This window comes from Sminthopsis crassicaudata, chromosome 3 (genome assembly GCF_048593235.1).
Source record: "Sminthopsis crassicaudata isolate SCR6 chromosome 3, ASM4859323v1, whole genome shotgun sequence".
Lineage (NCBI taxonomy): Eukaryota > Metazoa > Chordata > Mammalia > Dasyuromorphia > Dasyuridae > Sminthopsis > Sminthopsis crassicaudata.
The window spans coordinates 601506053-601526776 of NC_133619.1; the positions used below are offsets into that span (position 1 = coordinate 601506053).

Genomic DNA, 20724 nt, shown 5'->3' on the forward strand with positions numbered 1-20724 from the left:
ATGGCAAACCATCCCACCATCTGGCAAGAAAATCGCAAATGGGTTTTTGGATTTGAACTCAGCTAATCAATCAAAGGTCAACTAATCCAAAACCTTCCTTTGTCCATTTAGGAAATTTGTGTCCAAAGTTGCCAAGGTCCAGTGACCCCGAGTTCGGCCCTGCTTCCCTGAGCCACGTGACCATTCTCCTCCGTGCGCACCCTAACACGGCAGAGGCGCTGACTGACAGTCCTGGCCCCGATGAGAAGCCAGCAGTGTGGTCCTTGGCATGCCACTTAACTTCGTCCTGACCCAGTCTCCATGTGTAGAATAGCGGCACTCCCTTCAGCCCTGAAGTAACAGGAGATACTTCTCAAGTTCTCGGCACATAAAACCTCTGACCTATCCTATCTCGTTTAATCCCCACAACCTGAAGATGGGTGTACTGTTACCCGTGTTGTGCGGGCCGGAAAGCCTGGTGTCGGGTTGGATCCTGGTGACTCCGGGCCCTGCCTCTAGCCTCGAGCACAGCGTTCCAAGAGGCCCATGGGAGAAGGCTCGAAGGAGCCGCATTCCCCTCCTTAGCGCCGGGCACTCTGAAATACAATTCATGTGACCCCCCCCAATCTTAGGGCCTTAAATCTGGGAGGAAGGGGCCCGAGGACATCTAGAACAACCCCCTCAGGGTCAGAGAAGGAAACTGAGGGCCGGAACCGGGCCAAAGTGAGCCATGTCCGGTTTCTCCAGTTAATCCTTAAATAAGGGACTGGAATGTGAGCGGGGACCCCGTCTCCGGAGTGGGAGTGAGCTCCCCATCCGAGGAAGTGCTCGAGCACAAGCTGACGACGGAGGGCTCTGGCCTGGACACCGACCCGGAGCAGCGGAAAGAACCTTGGAAGTTAAGGAGCGGAACCAACCAGGTTGGCTTTTCCCGGGACGTTAGTCCGCTCGGGAAATGCCCCAGCAGCAGCGGGCAGGGAACGAGGTGCTGGCGGTCACGTGGTCCCGGCCTCGCCTCCGTCCCTCCCTCGCTCTCGGACCGAGCGGAAAGCCTGCCCGGGCACGCGCGCGTCTCTTCCGGACCTATGTTTCCACCCCCTTCCTGTTATCCTTCCGAAATGTGAGGGGCGGGGCCAGGAGGGTGGGGAAGAGGGCTCACGGCCGCCGCGGCGGCGCGCGCGCTGCGTGCTCGCCTACGTCGCCCGGATTCGCCTGCGTCCTCCCGCCCGCCCGTTGCCGCCGCCGTCGCCCCGCCGTCGCCGCGCTCCAGCCTCGTCGCGGACAGCCAGCCGGCCGCCGCCTGAGGGGGTGGGGGTGGGGGAAGCAGCCGCCGCCGCCGCCGGGATGCCGCGGGTCTACATTGGCCGTCTGAGCTACCAGGCTCGGGAGCGGGACGTGGAGCGGTTCTTCAAGGGCTACGGGAAGATCCTGGAGGTGGATCTGAAGAACGGGTGAGGCGGGCGGCGAAATGGCGGGAGAGAGCCGGCCGGGGCCGGTGGGGGTGTCGGGCCCCAGAACGCCGGGGAGGCCCCGGGGCTGGGGTTCTGGGATCGCGCGGGGGGGACAGCCACTTCACCTCCTGGCCCCGGTGCCGCCGCCGCTGCGGCGCCTCGGGGGGCCGGAGTAGGCCCCGGGTTCCGACTGCGCTTGCGCAGAGCGGAGACTCGGGGCGGGCGGGGGAGGGGATGGGGAGCGGCCCGGAGGACCTGGGACCTGGGTGGGATGGGGAGAAAAGGAAGCGGGCCGGGAGGCCGGCAGAGGAGGGGAACACCGGGGCGAGGGCCTAGTGCTTCCTTTGCTGGGAAGCCGAAGCGCGCTGGATACCAACAACTAGAATCTCTTGTTCCTCTCCACTTCCCCCCAGAATAACGGGGCACCGGGCATCCTCCCGGGGTACCCGACCTCGGGCACAGAGGCTCTGCCACGTTTGCCATGTGCCAAGCTCATTTGGGCGGGAGATTCAAGTCCACTCAGTCTAGTAGTGACACTTGGCGAAAGCATGGCCTTCACCATCCCCTCTCCACGGCAGGTCAGCATCCTCTTGGCTCTGAAGGAGCTCTATTCAGTTACCTCGTGCCTGTCTTTGAGTGTTTCTGAAAAGTGTACGGTCAGAGAATTTACTTTGAATAGGGGGGAACCGCCTCTGCTGTTGTCTGTAAGGAGACGAAGGCGCACGGTTTTGAGTATTTTTCAATTTATTGACCCCCAAAGAGCTGCCTGAAAGGACGCATTTAATGGTTCGGTCTGACAACTGAGCCAGAAGAAGGTCTCTTAGATCAGGAGTTAAAATGTGAAGAGGGCATTGTGAGTCCAGGGATTGAATGTTACCCAAGTGAGAATGAGGGGGTGGAGGGGGAACGACAGGGACTTAGAACAAAAACAACACATTAATGGTGGGACTTGAGAAGAGGGAAATTGTACAAAAATGAAAAGACAAACTTGAGTATTAAAAGAAGTCTCTGAAAGTTAGTTTTCTGGGGAGACCTGAATAGGGGTGGGAGGAAAAGGGTAGAGAACAAACTAGCCCTTTGCTATGTGCTTGCACTTTATTCCCTCGTGTAACACTGTTACATGTTACACTGTTTAATAGATTCTGAAAGTTTGTTAAACATAGGTTGTATATTATGGAAAACTTGGCTGCTCTTAGTATAAAGTAGTGAGTTTTAAAGTTTGCTGGGAGATGATCACCCAAAGGAATTATCTGGAAGAAAATTCGTTAGTAAATGTTGATCAATATCCATTCCTCTTCCCATATAGGTAAATAAAAACACCAAATTACATAGAGTAGGACTTTGAAGGTTTAAGACTTATCACATGTGTGTTCTTGGTCAGGTTAATGAATATTTCTTTATTTGAATTGGACTGGTGTACAACATACACTCAGGATTTAAGGTTAATGTTTTAATGCTTTTTACAGAGTCTAGTTGAGAGAGACTAACAGTTAAGGAGATTAAATTGAGATCAAGTCATAGTTTTTCCCCTTATTTTCAAGCAACTGAAAATAAACAATTTTTTTTATTAGGATACAATGTGAGTTAGTAGTATACTATGCAGGTATTCTGATCATTTTGTTATGTTACATACTAACAGAGTGCCTACCACTGTGATGAAATTATTGTATGGGAATATAGAATAGTGAGGGATGGATGACTCTTCTGCCATATGGAGCTCAATGTATAGTTTAAATAAAAATAACTCAAAATTATATTTGCACTTTAAGGTTTGCACAACACTTTCTTAAAACAATCTTGTGAGGTAGGTAGGGGAAGTATTATTCCCCATTTTACAGATAAGGAAACTGAGGTTCTAGAAGGATAAGTGATATGTCCATGATCATAAAGACTAGAATCAAATTCAGGTCTTTTTCTTCATATCTAGTATTTTATCCACTACATCAAGCTGCCTCTTAGAATTAAGATATGAATATTGTTATAATACAGAAGTAAGCATAATATACTACTGAGTTGAGGGGGAAATGGTAGCTTGTTGGGTGGTAAAATAAGCACTATCCTGGTCATAATGGGAGCCCCTGATTAGCAATCCTCAGGTTAGATAAGAACAAGAGCGAACATTTCTTACACATCTGCTTTGTTGAGGGCAGAAGATGATAAATATGGCATGGGCTCTGCCACTAACCTAGTAGGGGGGAGATAGGTCATGTTCACAGATAACTGTTACTTAGAATATGTGCAGTACTTTAAGATCTCAAAAGGAAGAGATCACTTTTAGTTTGAGAACTTGAGGAAAACTTCACTGAGAATATAGGAAGAAGAATCCCAATGTCAGACATCCAGTAACTTAGCTTGATAGAAGTATCGGTGGGATACTAGTAAAACAGAATTTGTTAAAAATCAACAAAGGATTTGAACATCAAAATTATGAATGAATACAAACTTTAAAGTTCATTATAAAGCTTTTACTATGAAAACAGTAATACATAGGAATCAAAAGGCTTTCATTTGTAGAGTAGAGTTGTTAGGGAAGTGAAATAGTTAAGAAGAATGGATCCCGTTCCAGAAGCCTTAAAAGTGTACACACTTTTAAGTACTCTCATCTCCCATCCTGTCATTATACAGATACTTCATGTCCTATAAGGAAAATTGGGTGTTTGGGGAGAAGTGAGAATTAAGTTCATAGAGATTTAAAATTAATTGAAAGATGATCATAAGGAAGGATTATCTTTGTCATTAAAATTAATATTCATTTAAAAGGCAGAAGCCATCAACTAAAATAAAGGATAGAAGTGATATTGGCCAAAGGACATGTACCAAAGATGAAGTTGTAGCAGCAGTCAGGATTAATAGGAAAGGAGAATTTGAAGAAAATGAGACCAACATTAGGGACATTATCCAGCCAAGAGTTGATCCTAATCCTAGTTTAAGATGTGAAAGTAGCAGTACAGCACGGAAAGAGTAAGTAAGAAAGGAAAAAATGGTGTGATTAGCAACTAATAATAAAATAGTATCTTAATATAACACTTTAAGGTTACAAAGTTTTCAAGTGCTTTCCTCTTCACACCAATCTTGGGGAACTGGCAGCTGGTGCAAATATAATTCTTAGTTTGCACTTGAAGTGGAGTGATTTGCCTACATAGCTGGAGAGAGAGAGACAGGATTCTAACTTAGGCCTCCTGGGTGCTTTTTTTCCCATTGTACTATATATGCTGTTTCTGCATAATCAACTGAAAAAGAGAACCTTAAATTGCAAGTTTATAGGTTTGGGTGCCAGGAAAGGGAGTGCTTCCTAGTAAGAGGATTATGGGTAGGAAGGAGAAAATTAGTTTTGAAAGAGAAACAATTCTGTCTTCACCGGCTGGAATTTTGCATAGAGATGAGAAATTTGTCTTGAAGAGTTCAGTACTAGTGAAGCATGGGAAATTTCATTTTTACAAAAGGTGTACAAAACTTAGAAAGTAAGAGTCAGGGCTACATTAAATATTGTTGAAGAAGAGGAGGGAAACAGTGCATGCCCTTTTGGTATACCAGGCAACTCAGGGCAACAGTGTTTCGCTTTGTGCTGTGCTAAATTACAAGTTACCTTGTAATTTAGACGAATACATTTCCATTCATAGACAAAACCTGTAAGATCTGTACCCTGTTATGGAGGGCCTCTGAAATTGTAGGTTCATTCTCCTTTCAGGCAGAACCATTCTAGACCCTATCAAGTTCATTGGAGTTTTTTCTCTTTGTACCAGCAGCTCCAAAGTGGTATCAGATGCTTTCTACTCATGGGTTTTAAGTCTTAAAAATAATAGCACTTTTAAGGTTTGCAAAACCCAAATGGGATTATTGGAGACGCACAAACAACCCTGTGAAGTATGTACTTATTACAAACATAGTAGTATACCTACTTTTCAGATGAGGGGAAATCAGGCTCAAAAATATTCAGTGTCAGAGGCAGGATTTGCACTTAGATCTTCTTTACTCCATGTGTAGCGTGTATGTCCGGAAAGCTAAATACTAATTGCATAGGTAGCTTTCTCTTTGTTTTGTAGGGCTGGAGGGGAGGAGGGCTTGGCTTGTTTGCTGGAGTTTTTGTTGTTAGTTCTTAATCACTCTTCTTACTGATAGAATGGTGAATTTCTTTCTGTAGGCAGGAGCAGACAAAGTTCAAACTGCTCTATAAAGTTGGATCACCTCACAAAACTTTTGAGTATACTGTGAGTAAAGACCTGGACTCTGTGGCTGTGCTACCTTCTGAATGTTGTAATTAGCCTCAGTTAATGAAATTTAGTGACATCTACTATTACTTAGCCTTATGAAATCTTGTGTTTATGAGTGGATTTGCCATAAATTCAGCAACAGTCTAAAATATCTTAATTAAAGTGCCCATATTTTGGGGTCAGTAGGTTGTTGAAACAGATTGTTAGCTGGTCCGCTCAAAACAGCTTTGAAATGTATAAATGACCATAGTACCAGAATCATCTTAAAGATAGTTTTTATATCTTTATTTTTAGTAGGCCTTAGCAAATTAATAGTGACTGGAATGTGTGTCTATGGGTTGTTTTCTGTTTCTTAACCACTTGGCATTTAGAGAAGAATAAATCTGAAAATGAGCGGGCTGCCATTGTTCACTACTTGAAGACATGAAATAAATAACTTTTAAGTATGTTTTTTGAGGCTGAGGTTTAGCCAGTACTTTGAGGATCTGTGTTTCATACTATCATGACCCTTGATTAACCAATATTCTCAGACAGTAAGATGGTTTGTTTATTTGAGTTTTCCTTTAATGGAGAATTAGTTAGGAAACTCATGTTGTGGAAAATTTGGCTTAAATGTTTTAGTATATTTTCCTACGTTTTGTAAATAGAGTATATATCTTTTCATTGAGGATTTTTCCATAGGGTCACCTTGAGCAACAGTGATCATTTTATACACACACACATATATATATATAGTAGATGAGTGGTCAGTGGTCTGAATCTCTGCTGGCCCCAAGGCCAGGACAATTTAGAATGGTTTGTGTAGGTGGGTATGATCCCTGATATGACCTGGCTTTTGTCATTTTGATCCTTTGTCCTGTAGAGCAGGTGCAGCAAAAGCAAAATTATTATTGAGGGAGCAAGTTTGTTTGATTTTGATAATTCAGGTTATAAGATGTGATTAATCATAAGTAATTACCTTCCCTGAAAATAACAGATAACAACTTAAATAATTAGTTTTTTTATGGTGGTAATATAATGAGCAGTGTTACCACTGGGGCCCTTGTTCTCTTTTTCATGTTTGTGTGTTAACTTCATCCTAAGGAGTAGCTTAGAATGTCATTCAGAGCCAATATGAACAGAAATGACATGGTTGGGTTATATGAGAATTAGGGCATTTGGTTCTCTATAATTTTATTATAATTCCTAAGAACCACTTTGAAGTTTTTCACCTAATGAAGGGTTTGGCCAATCCTGTTGTTTAAAGTTAAAGTTGAAGATGGATTCCTAAATTTCTGGGTTTTTAAAGATTCATTGGTATTTTAATAGAGGAAGAGACGCTTATTAAAATCTGGCCTGACTGCTGCCTTAGAAGCTCCCCTACTAGTGTGAGGGGCCATAGAATACTCAAGCACTTTATCCTGAGTCATTTACAGGCAAAAGAATAGCTCATCATGAGATTCTGCTAAGTCTGTTTTTCAGTCATTGTTAGGTGACATCTCCTAAGACTTGTATGACAGTCCTCAAGTTGTTTATATTATAAATATTCCATATGTGGATACTTTTTTTGAACTTGATGACTTTTAAAAAAATCATTATTAAAATGTGTTCTTGTTGTTTAAAGTATTTTGTTTAGTCTCTTGTTTCCATTGTTTAAAAAAAAATTTATTCCAGGACTCATGTATCAAATTAAAACATTAAGACACCTAAAATATCAAGCACTGTGGATGAAGCACTGAACTGAGACACTTGGAATTTGAACCTGGTGTATCCATTGACTTGCAGTGTGATTTTTGGGCGAGTCATTTTTAAGCACTAACTGCCTCAGCTTAACCATCTGTAACATGAGGATAATATGTGCTCCCCTCCCCCTTTCTACCTCACAGGGGTGTCATATGAATAAATGGGATACATGAAGCTTTTATCACTCCTTAGAAGACAAGTGCTGGATAAATCCAAGATATTATTTGATTTTGGGATCCAGTATTGTTGGATACCTCCAGGTAACCACAGCAGAAGATTGGGCTTAACATATAGACAGTACTTTGAGCTCCTCAGAAGAAAGGTGCTCTGAACAGCCAAGGTGATATTGATGGTGGTGGTGGTATTTTGTATATTTGTAAGGTAAAATCGTTGGAATTTTTTTTTTCTAATAGCATGCATTTGTATGATTTTTTTTTCAACTGAGGATATCAAAGTGCTTTACAAACAAGTGTTGTCCCTATTTTTTACAGATGGGGAAACTGAGGCACAGAGAGGTTAAGTGGCTTGCCCAAGGTTACAAAATGAGTCATTGACAACCCTGGAGACTGAAGACCTATTTATTCACAGACCAGGTACAGCATGGGCAGTGGCAGTCAAAGCTTCCCTCACTCACGCCTTTCCAGGGTGGCTTGGCCCTGACCTTCAGGGGCTGCCTCTTAAGAGTGAGAGGGTAGTTCAGGTTCCACAGCCCATTCAGTCTTTGGTCTCTCTGCTGAGACTACCAGCAAGGGGACCAGTAACTGCCAAGTGAGACGGTGATTTTTATGATGTTGACCCTGGACTGAGACCAGAAGTGCTCATCACACCATTCTCTGAAGAGCTGTAAGATGGTAATGATTTTGTTGTGGCTGACCTGGGTAGGACATGCACCAACAAGAGTAAGAAGTAAAATGCTTGATGTCCCAGTATCAGTTCCCAGAACCGACCAGTCATAAAAGATCCTAAGAGTGAAGGACTAAACATGGGCTCCTCCATAGGATCTCCATAGCCTGGCATGTCATTCTTGTCTTTGTGTTAAATATAAACTAATTTATATTTTCTGTGCTGGTGGTAGATAGTACTTTGAAAGCACTTGCTGGAGTAAGGAAATTGGGCCTTTTAGGTATTTTAATTCATTCACTAGTCCTAATCATTTGGGATGGAGAGGTGCTTTTTAATTATTACAAAATAGTGTGGGGTGTTTTGTTTTTGTTTTTTTTTTTGGTTGTTTTTTTTTAATCTTTCAAGTCTTATGTTTGGGAAATTGTTTTTAATTTGTAATGGAGTTTGCATGAACTTCATTATGACTTGAGGGAATATTCAGTCCCTTTTCTTATGACACCTCTTATTCTATTTACCCTTAAGCTCAATTTAATGTTATTAAGTGTCAGTAAATTAAAGTGGACACAGGTGTGGACATGTTTTTCCAAAATCATCCCCATGCTCACCTCCCTTTTCCCTAAATCCTTGAAGACCAGTTATTCCATGGAGAGGAGCAGTTTGATTCTGACTTATAAAAACCAAAGTAATAGTTTTACTATTTACAGAGGTATATAATCACCTAGGTTAAAATTTGTTACTCATATTTTACATAATTGTAGGTACAATGACTAGAAAAGAGAATTGCTTTATTGAATAAAAATAGAAACAGGGCTTAGGTGCAAGCACAGAGAATAGCTCCTATATGTGTAGTGCTATCTGGTGTACAAAGTCCCTTGATCACAATAGCTCTCTGAAGCATAGGCAGTATAAGTTTATACTTATAAAGGAAGAAACTGAGCTCAGAATGGCAAAGTAACTTCAGACAGAGACAACGGTGACACAAAAAAAATGAGTATAGAGGCAGATGCCTACAAAATGAGGCGAGTTTTGATTATAATTCAAAATCTCTCATTGATAGTGAAATACTTTCAAACCTAGCTTTTTTATTTTAAGTGGTGGGTAATCCTGTCCTTTTGGCACCTACATAAAGCTCTAGATTAGACTTTTTCTACCCAAAGTTCAGTCATAAAGTGAAGTCTTTATCATATTTTGCTTGAAGAGAATGGAAGAAAGTTGTCTGATCTTGAGGTAAATGGCATCTCTATAACTACATTATGAGATTTTATTGGTTTGTTCGTTCACCAATATATTTTTTTAGATTAGTTTATTCTGGCAGTGAATATAATGAAGGCAGTTCACTTGGCCACCAACACACATGTGATAAGGAGCAGCTGTAGAATTCAAACCCAGGACCTCTGATTCCAAATCCAGAATTCTTACTTCTATGCCATAAATGTCTCCTTGGCAAAATTTCAGTTAACACGTTGGCTTTCTTTGCACTCAGATTTGTTTGGTTCATTGTGATTCCTCTCTCCACTTGACAAAGCAGGATGGAAAGATTATCCACAGTGAATGAAGAAAGGCAAACTGCATGTGATGCAACACTAGTAGTATCACAAAAATTTTTTTGCTAGAGAAAGAAAGACTAATTTTTTTTTTTACTTTATAAGTATATATATATATATATATATATACTTCAGTATACATATATACTTCAGTATATATATATATACTTCACTTATAAAAGTGAAGCCGTTTGAGTAGATATCCAAGCCCTTCTTCTAATTCTGGATCCATTGGTATTGCTTAGGTTAGTAATGCTAATGACACTTCTATTTTACTTAAATATTTGGAAGAATCTTCAATTTCAACTGACCCACAAATACAGATTTAATTCCTTTGTTTCTGATACTTATTCATTCATAATCTGAGTTAATATCAGTAAGTTGAAAGAGATAAAAGTATAAATGTGTCTCTTATACATAGACACATATATGTATATTTATATTACCTGAAGACTGTTTATTCCATCAAGGGCATCAGTTTGGGTCCCAACTTATACTATACACCAGATATATCTTATCCTTTTAATTTTCTTCCTTTAAATATCCTATATATATAGTCTCCACCCATTGCACTGGAAGCTTTCCTATATCTAGAGTACCAATATAACTCTTAGATTACCTCATTGTATGAACAGCCCACCTCCCTTACTAGTCATACATGCCTTTGATTATTGTCTAGAAATCAAATCCTTCTATATTACTTAGTTCAACATCAAAATTTTAAATTACCATATTGTGAACACCATGGGATACCATCTCAAACTTTGTGAGATTTTGAAGCCTATATACCTCACTTCCTGTTTGTTCTGATTTCAACTAATCCATATACAAAGATCTTTCTGGTCACCCTTCTCAACCCTTTTTGTGGTGATTACAATTTTTTTTAACTAACTAACCTTTCATATGAATCTCATTCAGTCCCAGCCCTGAGTCATCAGAGGCAGCTGTCGGTATAGTAGATAAAGCACTCAGCCTTGACTCAAAACCTCAGATAAAATCTGGTCTCAGGCACGATGTATGTGATACTGGGCAACTCACTTAACCTATATGCCTCAGTTTCCTCAACTATAAATTGGGGGTAATAGCAGCACCCACCTCACAAGGTTGTTGTGAGGATCAAATAAAATATTTGTTTAAAAACACTTAACAAAGTTCCTGAAACATAGTTATGTGCTATATAAATGCTTATTCTCTTCCTTTCCTAAATCTAAAGGCATACCCAGGGAACTAAATTTGACATCAACTTCCCTAGGTTCATTTTAGGCCCTGGGAGGTCTTCAGAATGGAAATTCTCAAGAATAAGCCTCTTTCCCCAACTTTTCTACTCAAGTTTTTTATCTTTGAAGAAGAAATAGGATAGGGTGACAATCACTCAGCTATGTGTCTCAATATAGGACTTAGACATATTCAGATCTTTGATTCTCCCTCTCCCCCCAAAACAGAATGAAGGGCAGTCAGCCCCAACTCCCATAATTTGAGGTATGTATGCCATCTATTCTTGCAGTCATTTTTAAATACTTCCAATGAAGACAGGTTTCCTGCCTCTAAAGAATCCTATCTTGTCTACCCTAACAGTCATATTATCAAGTCAAGACTACATACCTCTTAAGTACAGAAGATTAGGCCCTGAGGAAAACATAATACTTGTCTTCTAGGAATTTACAGAATTCCCACTTCTGCAATGAAGTAGAGGAAAAGCATAAATTAAAAGCCTTACAAACAAAAGAGAGCAAAAGAAGTATCACCATTTACATCATGTATAAAAATGCACCAGTTTTGGAATCGGAGACCTGGGTTTAAAACCCAGTTCTACATCTTATTGCTCGTGTGACCTCAGACAAGTCACCTAACAGCCTGTTAAAATGAGAAGTAGAACTAAATGATGCAATGTTTCTACTCTGTTCTAAATCCTTTGGTCTGGTCAGTTATTGACAAATGCAAAGTGGTCTTGTTGAAATGATTGACAGGAAGTCAGATTTCTGAAAAAAGCTTAATTTTTTAAAAGGAGATTGTTGAGAAAGGCTATAATTTGCCACATTAAGTGAGTGAAGTCCCCCTGCTTTAGAGAATAACTTAGATAATGGTTTGGGACGCTTCACTATATCTTCTGAGCAGTAGAATAATATAACCAAAATAGTGCTGGGAGAAGGAAAAATTTGTTTTACTTTTATATACACACACACACACATATAAAATGCTTAGGCAGAAACAGTAGACTGGTTTCCAGGTAGAAAAGCTTTATGGTAATCTCAAATTAAGATGGTAAAGTCTTGACAGTGGGGACAAATGGGCAAAACTTGAGGACATTTTAGAAGACTAAAGCAAGAATTAGCAACTTACTTAGTATCAAAGCTGCCAAGAAAAGAACTGTGAGAGCTTCAAATTTATATAAGCAAACATGATACAGAAAAGTGGTACCATTGTTATTTATTATCTGGCATTTGAGACTCCTTGGATATAGTCCACAGGTGATAAATCAGGAGGTAGGTTTCTGTTTTGAAATGTGGGAGAAGTTGAATCCTAAGCTAGAAGCCATATCCAAAAGTGGTAGACCTGGATTCACCACCAAATTGGATAGTAGTAGATTTAGGTAGACAGTTTTAAGGGCATGGAGCTGACATTTGGCAGTAATGGCTAGAGCATTAGAGTTGGCCTGATGGCCTGGGTAAGTCCCCTCCTAGAGTTTCCTTGAGGACACCAAAGGAAAAACTAGGGTTGGAGTCAAGATCAGCTTGCTGTCTTTTAGCAGTGTGACCTCAGATAAGTCCCAGCTTCTCAGAGCTTGTTTTTCATTTGTACTAGGATAGTACTAATCCCTGCCCAGTCTGTCTCACAAGGTGCTTGTGAAGATCAAATAAATGCATATGCAAATACTTTGAAAATTGTAAAACACTCTGCAAGTATATCATTATTACATTATTACTTCACAGAGACTTTGGAAAGAAAATTCAGTAACAGATGTTCTTCACAACCAAGGTGGGACTTCTCAATAAGCAAGGGGATCTTGGTGACTTCACTTCTCTGGATGGAAAGAGTCTGATTGATCTACTTCATGATATAGGGTGGATTGGATTAAAGAGAAGTCATGGAAACTGAATTGTGATCAACTCTATAGTGAAATCAGGTTGGAGTTATTCATGTGCCATTCCACCATTCACAGCAACACTGCCCACCCAGAACCATTTATGTGGCAGAACCACTGACTCTCCTTTGAGGGCATTTCAGACCTCAGTACTCTTTATCATGGAGAGACCTTTTAGATCTAGGCCAGGTACTTTGCAGAATTGTCATTCCTGCCCCTTTTCCCTCATTTTTCTTTGTTTTTCTTTTTCTTTTTTTTTTTTTATCCTTGTCTCACTTGGACACTTGACCAGTAGTGACAAAAGGAAAACTTTTCCCATTATCTCTTTTTATTAGGAAGCATGAATGATTCTGGCTATCCAGATAGCCATCTCCCCAGCTGTTTTTCAGACAGCAAGATGAGAATATTTGGGAGCATGAGTTCAGTATGGATACTATGAGAGGATGTAATTTCCTTTCCTCTGTCATTTACTGCCTTTTTCTTTGCCCAGGTAGTTGATAAGGCTCCTTTCTTTTATCCCAGTTTTAATGTTGAGCCTGATTATTTTAAATGATTAGAGTGTGAATAAGATCAAAGTTAGGTATTCAGTCCTTCTATGAGTTGACTTCACGTGGATTAAAGAAAACTCTTTGGTCCCAGATGACATTCCAAATCCTGGCCAGCCCTGTTGCTATTACAAGGATAAACGGGTGAGAATACAACCCTTCTCTCACATTTACAGGGGTGGGGAGAATAATTAAAATTCACATTCTTATTACTGTGATTCAGGAGTGTCATGCCATGTATACAGAATAGCACATTACATTGAAAGTGCCTTTAGATTTATGGTAAGGAAAGAAAGAGAGCAGCCATTCAAGAAAATTCAGTCCATTTTGAGAGCCTCTATTAAAAAGGAAAATCTCAAACTCCCTTTTGAGAGTGGTGATATGGGGGGAGGGGGCATTTGTAGATGAAGAAAGTGAGATCCCAAGTGGTTAAATGTCTTGCCCAACTTCACCCAGTGGTAGAACTTAAACTTAAGTCTGTTTTTGACAGAATTCAGGGTGCATAGAATTTTCAGTTTTAAACACACTTTACAATCTACAAAGTTCTTTTAACACATGATCTCATTTGAGAGGTGGTAGTGGGTGCCTATGAACAATTTAAACACAGAGGAAGGCAGTATTTTACTTTGTTTCTCTTCCATGCAGACACCGTCACTTAGAATGCTGTTGAGCTTCCCTTAGGCACATGGCACTAAAGCATACTATCTTAGGCCACTGATCAGCCTACCCCAGAGTAAGTCATGCTCATCATTTTCCAGACAGGACTTGCCTCCAGCCTCCCTGGTCCCGTGAAGATGTTTGGAGGGCAGAGATGACCCTAAGACGTTCTGGAAGGGGTGAGAGAACCTCTGTATCATGTTCTTCAAGTAGTGTTTTTTGCATACAAGAAAAAAGACAAGGCCCATTGATTTACAGCTTTTAGATAAAGACATTTGGGATCAGAAAAAAACTTACTTTGCAATAATAGAACCTAATTAATAGTACTTAGCTTTACTATAAGCCTTTGGATCACTTTGGTTTGTTTTTATTTATTCTTTTATTTTAATCATTCTGATGCCAATGCTTCATAATTTTAGCTAAGACTTCCCCCAAAAAAAATGCATGAAAAGCACAGTAAGAGAATTGAGGCCCAGAAAGGAAAACTATTAGTTCAGAGATGTCCATCTTTAATATACAAATGCCGTATTGAAGAGCCATGGTATTGAATATTTCTAGGAGACTATAAATAGTGGCTAGAGATATTCCCCACTCTTTCAAATTTACCAGAATAACTATGGGATAAGAAAGTGGCAGAATCTTTGAAGATAAAACATTTGTATTCATTTGAAAATAATTACTCAGATTTAGGTAATGTTTTATGGCTTACAGAGCGCTTTCCTCACAACCCTATGAAGCATTCATTTGGAGTAGCTTCCATTTTACAGATTAGGAGGCTTAGACAGTAATTGACTCTCTTCAGTAGAGTTCTTCAGGCAGAGACTGAATATATAGAGGAGATTACTGTTTAGTTAGGTGTTAGATGAGATGACCTCTGAGGGCCCTTCTAACTGTTTATGTGGCTTGTCATACAGCTGGGAAGAAGGATAACCTAAGTTGGAAACTGATCTTTTACTTCCCTATTTACTGCTGCCCAGATTCAGCAGTTAAGCCATGCTCTCTGTTCTTTCTGAAAGATATGGGGAAGAAGGGCTGTAGAATAGTCTCTCCCTTGGCAGAATTTTATAGTTTGTCTTAGAGCCATGATCTTCCTATATCCCACCCCCTCTTCTAAATGGAAAAAGGATTGACTTTTGTTTCTAGAGAACAGAGGAGATTCATTGTCTGCAGATAGATTAAAGAAATTTCCAGTTTGGATTGCTTATTATGGAAGGTATTCATAGAGGGATACCAGATGTTTCTTTTGAATTTTTTTTTGGTACATGTGTGTGTCTGTCCTCAAGCTCTCTGTTCTAATTTAAACACCAAACAATTCCTCTTTTCTTTTTCCACTGTATATAAAAATTCAAAAGGAGAGCATAGCAACTCTCTGATTCCTGAAAAATAGAGAACAGGTAAAGAGGAAGAAATTGACTTACATACAATAATTATCTCTAGAATTTAATAGACAAAGTATTTTAAGTTCTCTTTAAATTGGGGCAGTAGTCTATAGTGTCTAGTATCTGTCAACCCGTTCTCTGGATCCTAAAGGATAAAGTATTCTCTGCTCCAAGAATCTTTTGCTCTTTGGGGCAAGCAATTAAAAATGTATTTTAGTGAACTTTTCATCCAAATTTAATAAACTTTTTAAGATTTTAAATATCATCTTCCTGTTTGAAAAGAAACTAAAGCATTTAAGAATTGATGGTATATATAATGAGAGTCCTGTTCAAACAAGTTTTTAAAAGGAGGTTTATATTTGGTTGGAGTTGGGGGGGGTAACTTTTGTTAACTAGTTAAATAAATTGAAGCAGTCAAATTAAATTGGTCCTTGTAATAGTATCAAGGCAGGCACTTGGTTGTGCCAGCTGGAGATGATAATACTATTAATTGATATTAACTGAGAACAGTTTAAGTTTGCAAAAACATTGGGATGACCCAAAAGTCTCAGTGCAATTTTAAACTATTATGCCATTATAGCTAAAAATTTTGCTAAGACTTTTGGAACATCTCACTTATGTCTTAGACCAACCCTGTGAGGTGGCTACTCATCCCCACTTTACACAGAGAGGATAAGTGCTTTGCCCATAGTAATAAGCATTAGAGGATTCAGACCAGTCTAACTTCAAAATAAGGGATTTAAGGAGGATTAGCTTTCAGTTATATTTTTATTAGTTTTTTTGGTTTTTTTGTGTTTTTTTTTTTTTTAATAATTATATCTGCATGTACTAAATTAAATCTTAATGAAATTTGACACCTGAGTTGGGTCAGGGGTAAAATGGCTGTATTAGCATATTGATGAAAACTTTTATGGTTGGGGACTTCTGACTGGGCTCTTGCCTAACAAAAACAAAGTTAAAATAATATCTGAACATTAAGGGGCCCACTGTTAATAGTCTCTGGAAAATGAAAAAGAGATAAATTCAGAGACCATGTTCATCTGTCATCCTTATAATAATAGTTAATATGTATGTAGCACTATCTATGAATTATTGCTTCATTTGATTCTCTTAGCTAGCTTTTGAAGGAGGTAGAAGTTTTGCTCTCCTCAAATTATATCTTAAGAAATAGAGGCTCAAAGAAATGACCTTATTTCCCTAATATCCCAATGAGTAAATGGCAAAGGTAGGATTTAAGACAATGTTTCTAACTTCTGGTCCAGTGTTCTTTCCTACTCCATAAGAGTGCGTTTCTTCATAAAAGCTGTTGCTACTAAAGAGGATAGAGGAAATTCATGTGTCCTTTAATCTCCTAATTGGAAATTTCATCATGGTGTGGAGATAACTCTAGCTGTATTTACAAAGCACATACCTACCAGACTGAAAAAACTTCAAGGATGATCTGGTGACAAACTAGATCTCTTATCTAAAGCTCAGCACAGCTAAATTTGGAGATTACAGCTGGCCACTGTTATTCTCAAACACTAGCTACTATAATACAGAGATCTGGAGGTTTGATCATGGAAAACAAGCTAATTAAAATTAAAATTCCAGATTCTGGAAGTATTAAAGAAACTAATTATTCTCTTTGCCAGATTATCATTTGCTTTTTCAGAAAAAGTCAAAAGTTCTATTGGGTTTTCTTTAGGAGAATTAGGACAACATGAACATAAGATTGATTTGTAATTGTAGAAAATGTATTACAGTCTAGATATGATGAAAGCATTAGATTTTTAAAGAATTAGTGTAGTTTGCTAGTTACATATTATAATTTAGGATCATGTTTACAGTGGCCCTTAACTCCATGATAACTGGTTTAAAAAATAACCTGTTAAGGGTTTTCCCTAGTGTGTGCGATTTGAGGTAATGTTTTAATAAGATAATTTTAATTTTGGAGGCAGCATGATGTAATGGAAAGTAGGCTAGCCTGGAAGCAAAAAATTGGGTTTCAAGTTATAGCTCTAACCTTGGACAAGCAACATTTTATAGACCTCAGTTTGCTCATCTGTAAAATGAGAGATATGGACTAGATGAAAGCTTAAAGGCCTCTGTAGTACCTACACACTATGCAATTTAATCCAGTAAAGTAACAGGAAGTTTTCTTTTAGTGTACATAATACATACCTTCTGACAGTCCCCTTTGGATGAATCATGATATTAAATTCTCTGGACAAAGCTGTTAGCCATTCATAAGCACTGAAAGCATCACACTGACATTTAAAGTATAGTTGCTGTCAGCCCAAACTGGTACACACTAGATAATATTATGATTTCATCTTGTGGTAACCAATGACAAATCCTGATGAACAAATAAGAAAATAAATTGTTTACATGTATATATATATATATATATATATATGTAAAATACATTGTCATATGAGATCAAATAGAAGATAGGGTGCTTTTGCAAAACTAACTTGATTTATTAAATTATTTAAATTAAATAATAGGACACTGAAACTGATCTCCTTATCATGGGCAGCCCCTCCAGAAACCACAAATCTTGCAACCTGCTTTTGCCTTCTCATCTGGTGTGACTCTTGTTCGTGACATCCTATAGGTTCACCACAGGGGCCTACCCTTTGTGAACCTGGGATCTTCTTTTAGATCTCTTGACATTGTATACTTAGTGGAGGTTTCAGGCTTTCATTTCCATCATTTATGTCTTCTACCAGATACTATAACTAACCTGCATTCTTTTCAGGTCATCAGTCTTTCTGGCAATGTCTTTTATGCCACTTGTCCCATATAGTTGTTCACTGGGAATATGTTAAAGCCAAGTCATATACTCCATGCACCTTTCCATTGCCCTTTGGTTGACTCACAAAATAGAGATAATGGTATTGTATGACTCAAAATCATACAGGGTAAGCAGAGTACATTTATAATTTTAGTGGAATTGACTAAGAAATGATAACAGAGTTCACAGAAGCTGGTAATTACTGTTGGTAAATTTTCATTTTTTAATTAGCTGACTTGATCACATTTCATTGTGGTAATTGTGTGCTAAACATAACTGGCTTTGTCAAATGTGGCAGTGTTCATAGCTTCTTAAGAGTCATAGAATTATAAGATTTTGGAATTGGAAAAGATCTTAAAGTCCCATATAGTTTGACCCAAGTGAAGGCTCATATGTAACCAATCTATAGTCATTCAACCTTGGCTTAAAGGCTTCCAGTCAGAAGGAATCCTCTGCCTCCTAATACAATCTACACCACATTAGGGGAGCTCTAATTTGTTAGAATTTTTTTCTCTTATCAAGCCAAAGCCTCTTTGCAATCTCCACTCCATTGCATTTTAGTTGTTCCTCATTCTAATTCCTGGAGCCAGTTAGAACAATCAATCCTTCAAGATTTTGAAATCATCTCTCATGTACCTGTTCCCTCTAGTCTTCTCTTCACTCCTAGTTCCTTCAACTAATTCTCATGAAATATTCATAAGGCACTTTATCATCCTAATTACTTTTCTCTGGACAAACTATGTTTATCAGTGCCCTTCCTAAAAGGTGGTATCAAACATGTGTTAATGGAGTAGGTTCATTGCTCTAGTCTATTAAGATCTATTTGAATCATGTGTTTGATTAGTCTACCTTTGATATTAACAAATTTGAGTTACTGATTAAAATATTAAAAGTCATAGGGACAGGTGCAATTGCCTGGGATGGCTTCACTGGAGAACTATCCCAAGTTGACATAGAAATATTAATGAGCACTTTGAGGGGCTGCCCAGTCAAACAGATCTGTATTTACCCAATTTTACCTAGCTTACCTTTTTCCATCTTGTCTACAAGAATAGCATGAGATACATTGCAGAAAATCTAAATTAATTGACACCCATAGCATTGCCCTGATTTGTTATTTCATTGGTCCTATCAAAAAAGGTTAGTCTGGCATAACCTATTCTTGATGAAGGCCACTTTCTTTTCTTGGCGTTCATTAACTATTCTTTTAGAGATTTATTCTAGAATCTTGCCAGAAATCATAATCAAGCTCTGTGACCTATAATTTGTAGCTCTAATCTCTCTCTGTCTCAATACAACATTTGTCCTCTGTCCTATGGTATCTCTATTGTTTACCACAATCTTCAAAGAACATAGGCAGTGAATAGTTCACTAATCACACTATTGAAAATACTAGTATTTTTAGCAATATAAGCTAAGGATTTGTGAAGCAGTGCTTTAATGCAATAGTTCTTTTAACTTGGGATCCATACACTGTTTTGGTTTTTTGGAGGGAGGGGCTTCATATTTTAATAATTGTTTCAGTACATTTTTGTTTACTTGGTAATCTTAACATTATTTTATGTGGTTAAAGATATTCTAAAAATGAGTTCATAGATTCCATGAGATTATCCATGGGTAGGTAGTCCATGACACAAACAAGTTTAAGAAGCCCTGCTCTTAGAATTTCACAGATAGTGGATATCAGGAGCAGCCATTATATTTTTAAGAGATTATTGGAGATAAATGAATTTCAAGGAAGATTATATGGCTATAAATTACCTATAAGGAATATTCCAGCATAAGATAACTATACTTTATTCTTTTTTTAATTTAAGAGATTTTTATTGTTACTTTTTGTTTTTACATCATTATGTGTCCCTCCTAGAACCATCCCTTGCAATAAAGAATTTTTTAAGATGAAATAAATCAGCAAACCAATCAGTACATTGAAAAAAAATCTGACATATAGCTACATTGTAATATAGTTAATAGAACCATTCAACTTGAAAGACTTGAAATATTTAATAAAGGAGGAAAATGAACAAATTTAGCATCTTTTAAAGAGGCAACTGAAATGCTTTGTTTTTAAAGCTAAATAAAACTCATGGCAAGAGATTATTTAAAAGCAATTCAGATATGTAACTGTAATTTGAACCAAGCAGCAAGCATTTATTAAGTGTTTTCTATGTGCCAGAAATTGTGTTATGCACTAGAAAAAGAAATAATAACTACAGCTGGCACTGATATGTAGAAATTGTGCTTTTCTGTTCATATCACAGCCCTCTGAGGTGGGCAAAGCAGAGAATATTATTCCCACTTTATCAGTGAAGATATGGAGACTTTTGAGAGATCCAATTACTTGCACTTGCCCAGTGTGAATCTAAAGCTCCAAACCTAGATAGAAGTTTAGAGCTTTCTTTACCCTTCCAGCCTATCTCTAAATACAAAGTATTACATAGTTGTTTTAGTTTCAAAATCCAGCAGAACCGATGTTTGTAGCTTTCTTTTCCATTTAATGTGATTGTTACAATCAGTAGTTTGAAATTAAGA

The 20724-nt window shown here is 38.5% G+C and overlaps 1 protein-coding gene across 5 annotated transcripts in view; it reads left to right on the forward strand.

Annotated features, from left to right (window-relative positions):
• The first annotated feature begins 1118 nt into the window (after positions 1-1118).
• The window catches only part of SRSF4 (serine and arginine rich splicing factor 4), a 30164-nt gene continuing 10558 nt past the window's right edge, over positions 1119-20724 (forward strand). Inside the window, exons 1-5 of one of the 5 annotated variants that reach the window (XM_074305549.1) lie at positions 1180-1430; positions 7507-7623; positions 7855-7956; positions 12681-12874; positions 14136-14213. Coding sequence is in view for 1 of the 5 variants with exons in the window: in XM_074305545.1 (XP_074161646.1) it covers positions 1324-1430 (107 nt within the window). In the remaining 4 variants the exon portion in view is untranslated. Of the gene's footprint in view, positions 1431-7506; positions 7624-7854; positions 7957-12680; positions 12875-14135; positions 14214-20724 lie in introns of all 5 variants that reach the window. The other 4 variants (XM_074305546.1, XM_074305547.1, XM_074305545.1 and 1 more) reach the window with 4 other exon arrangements.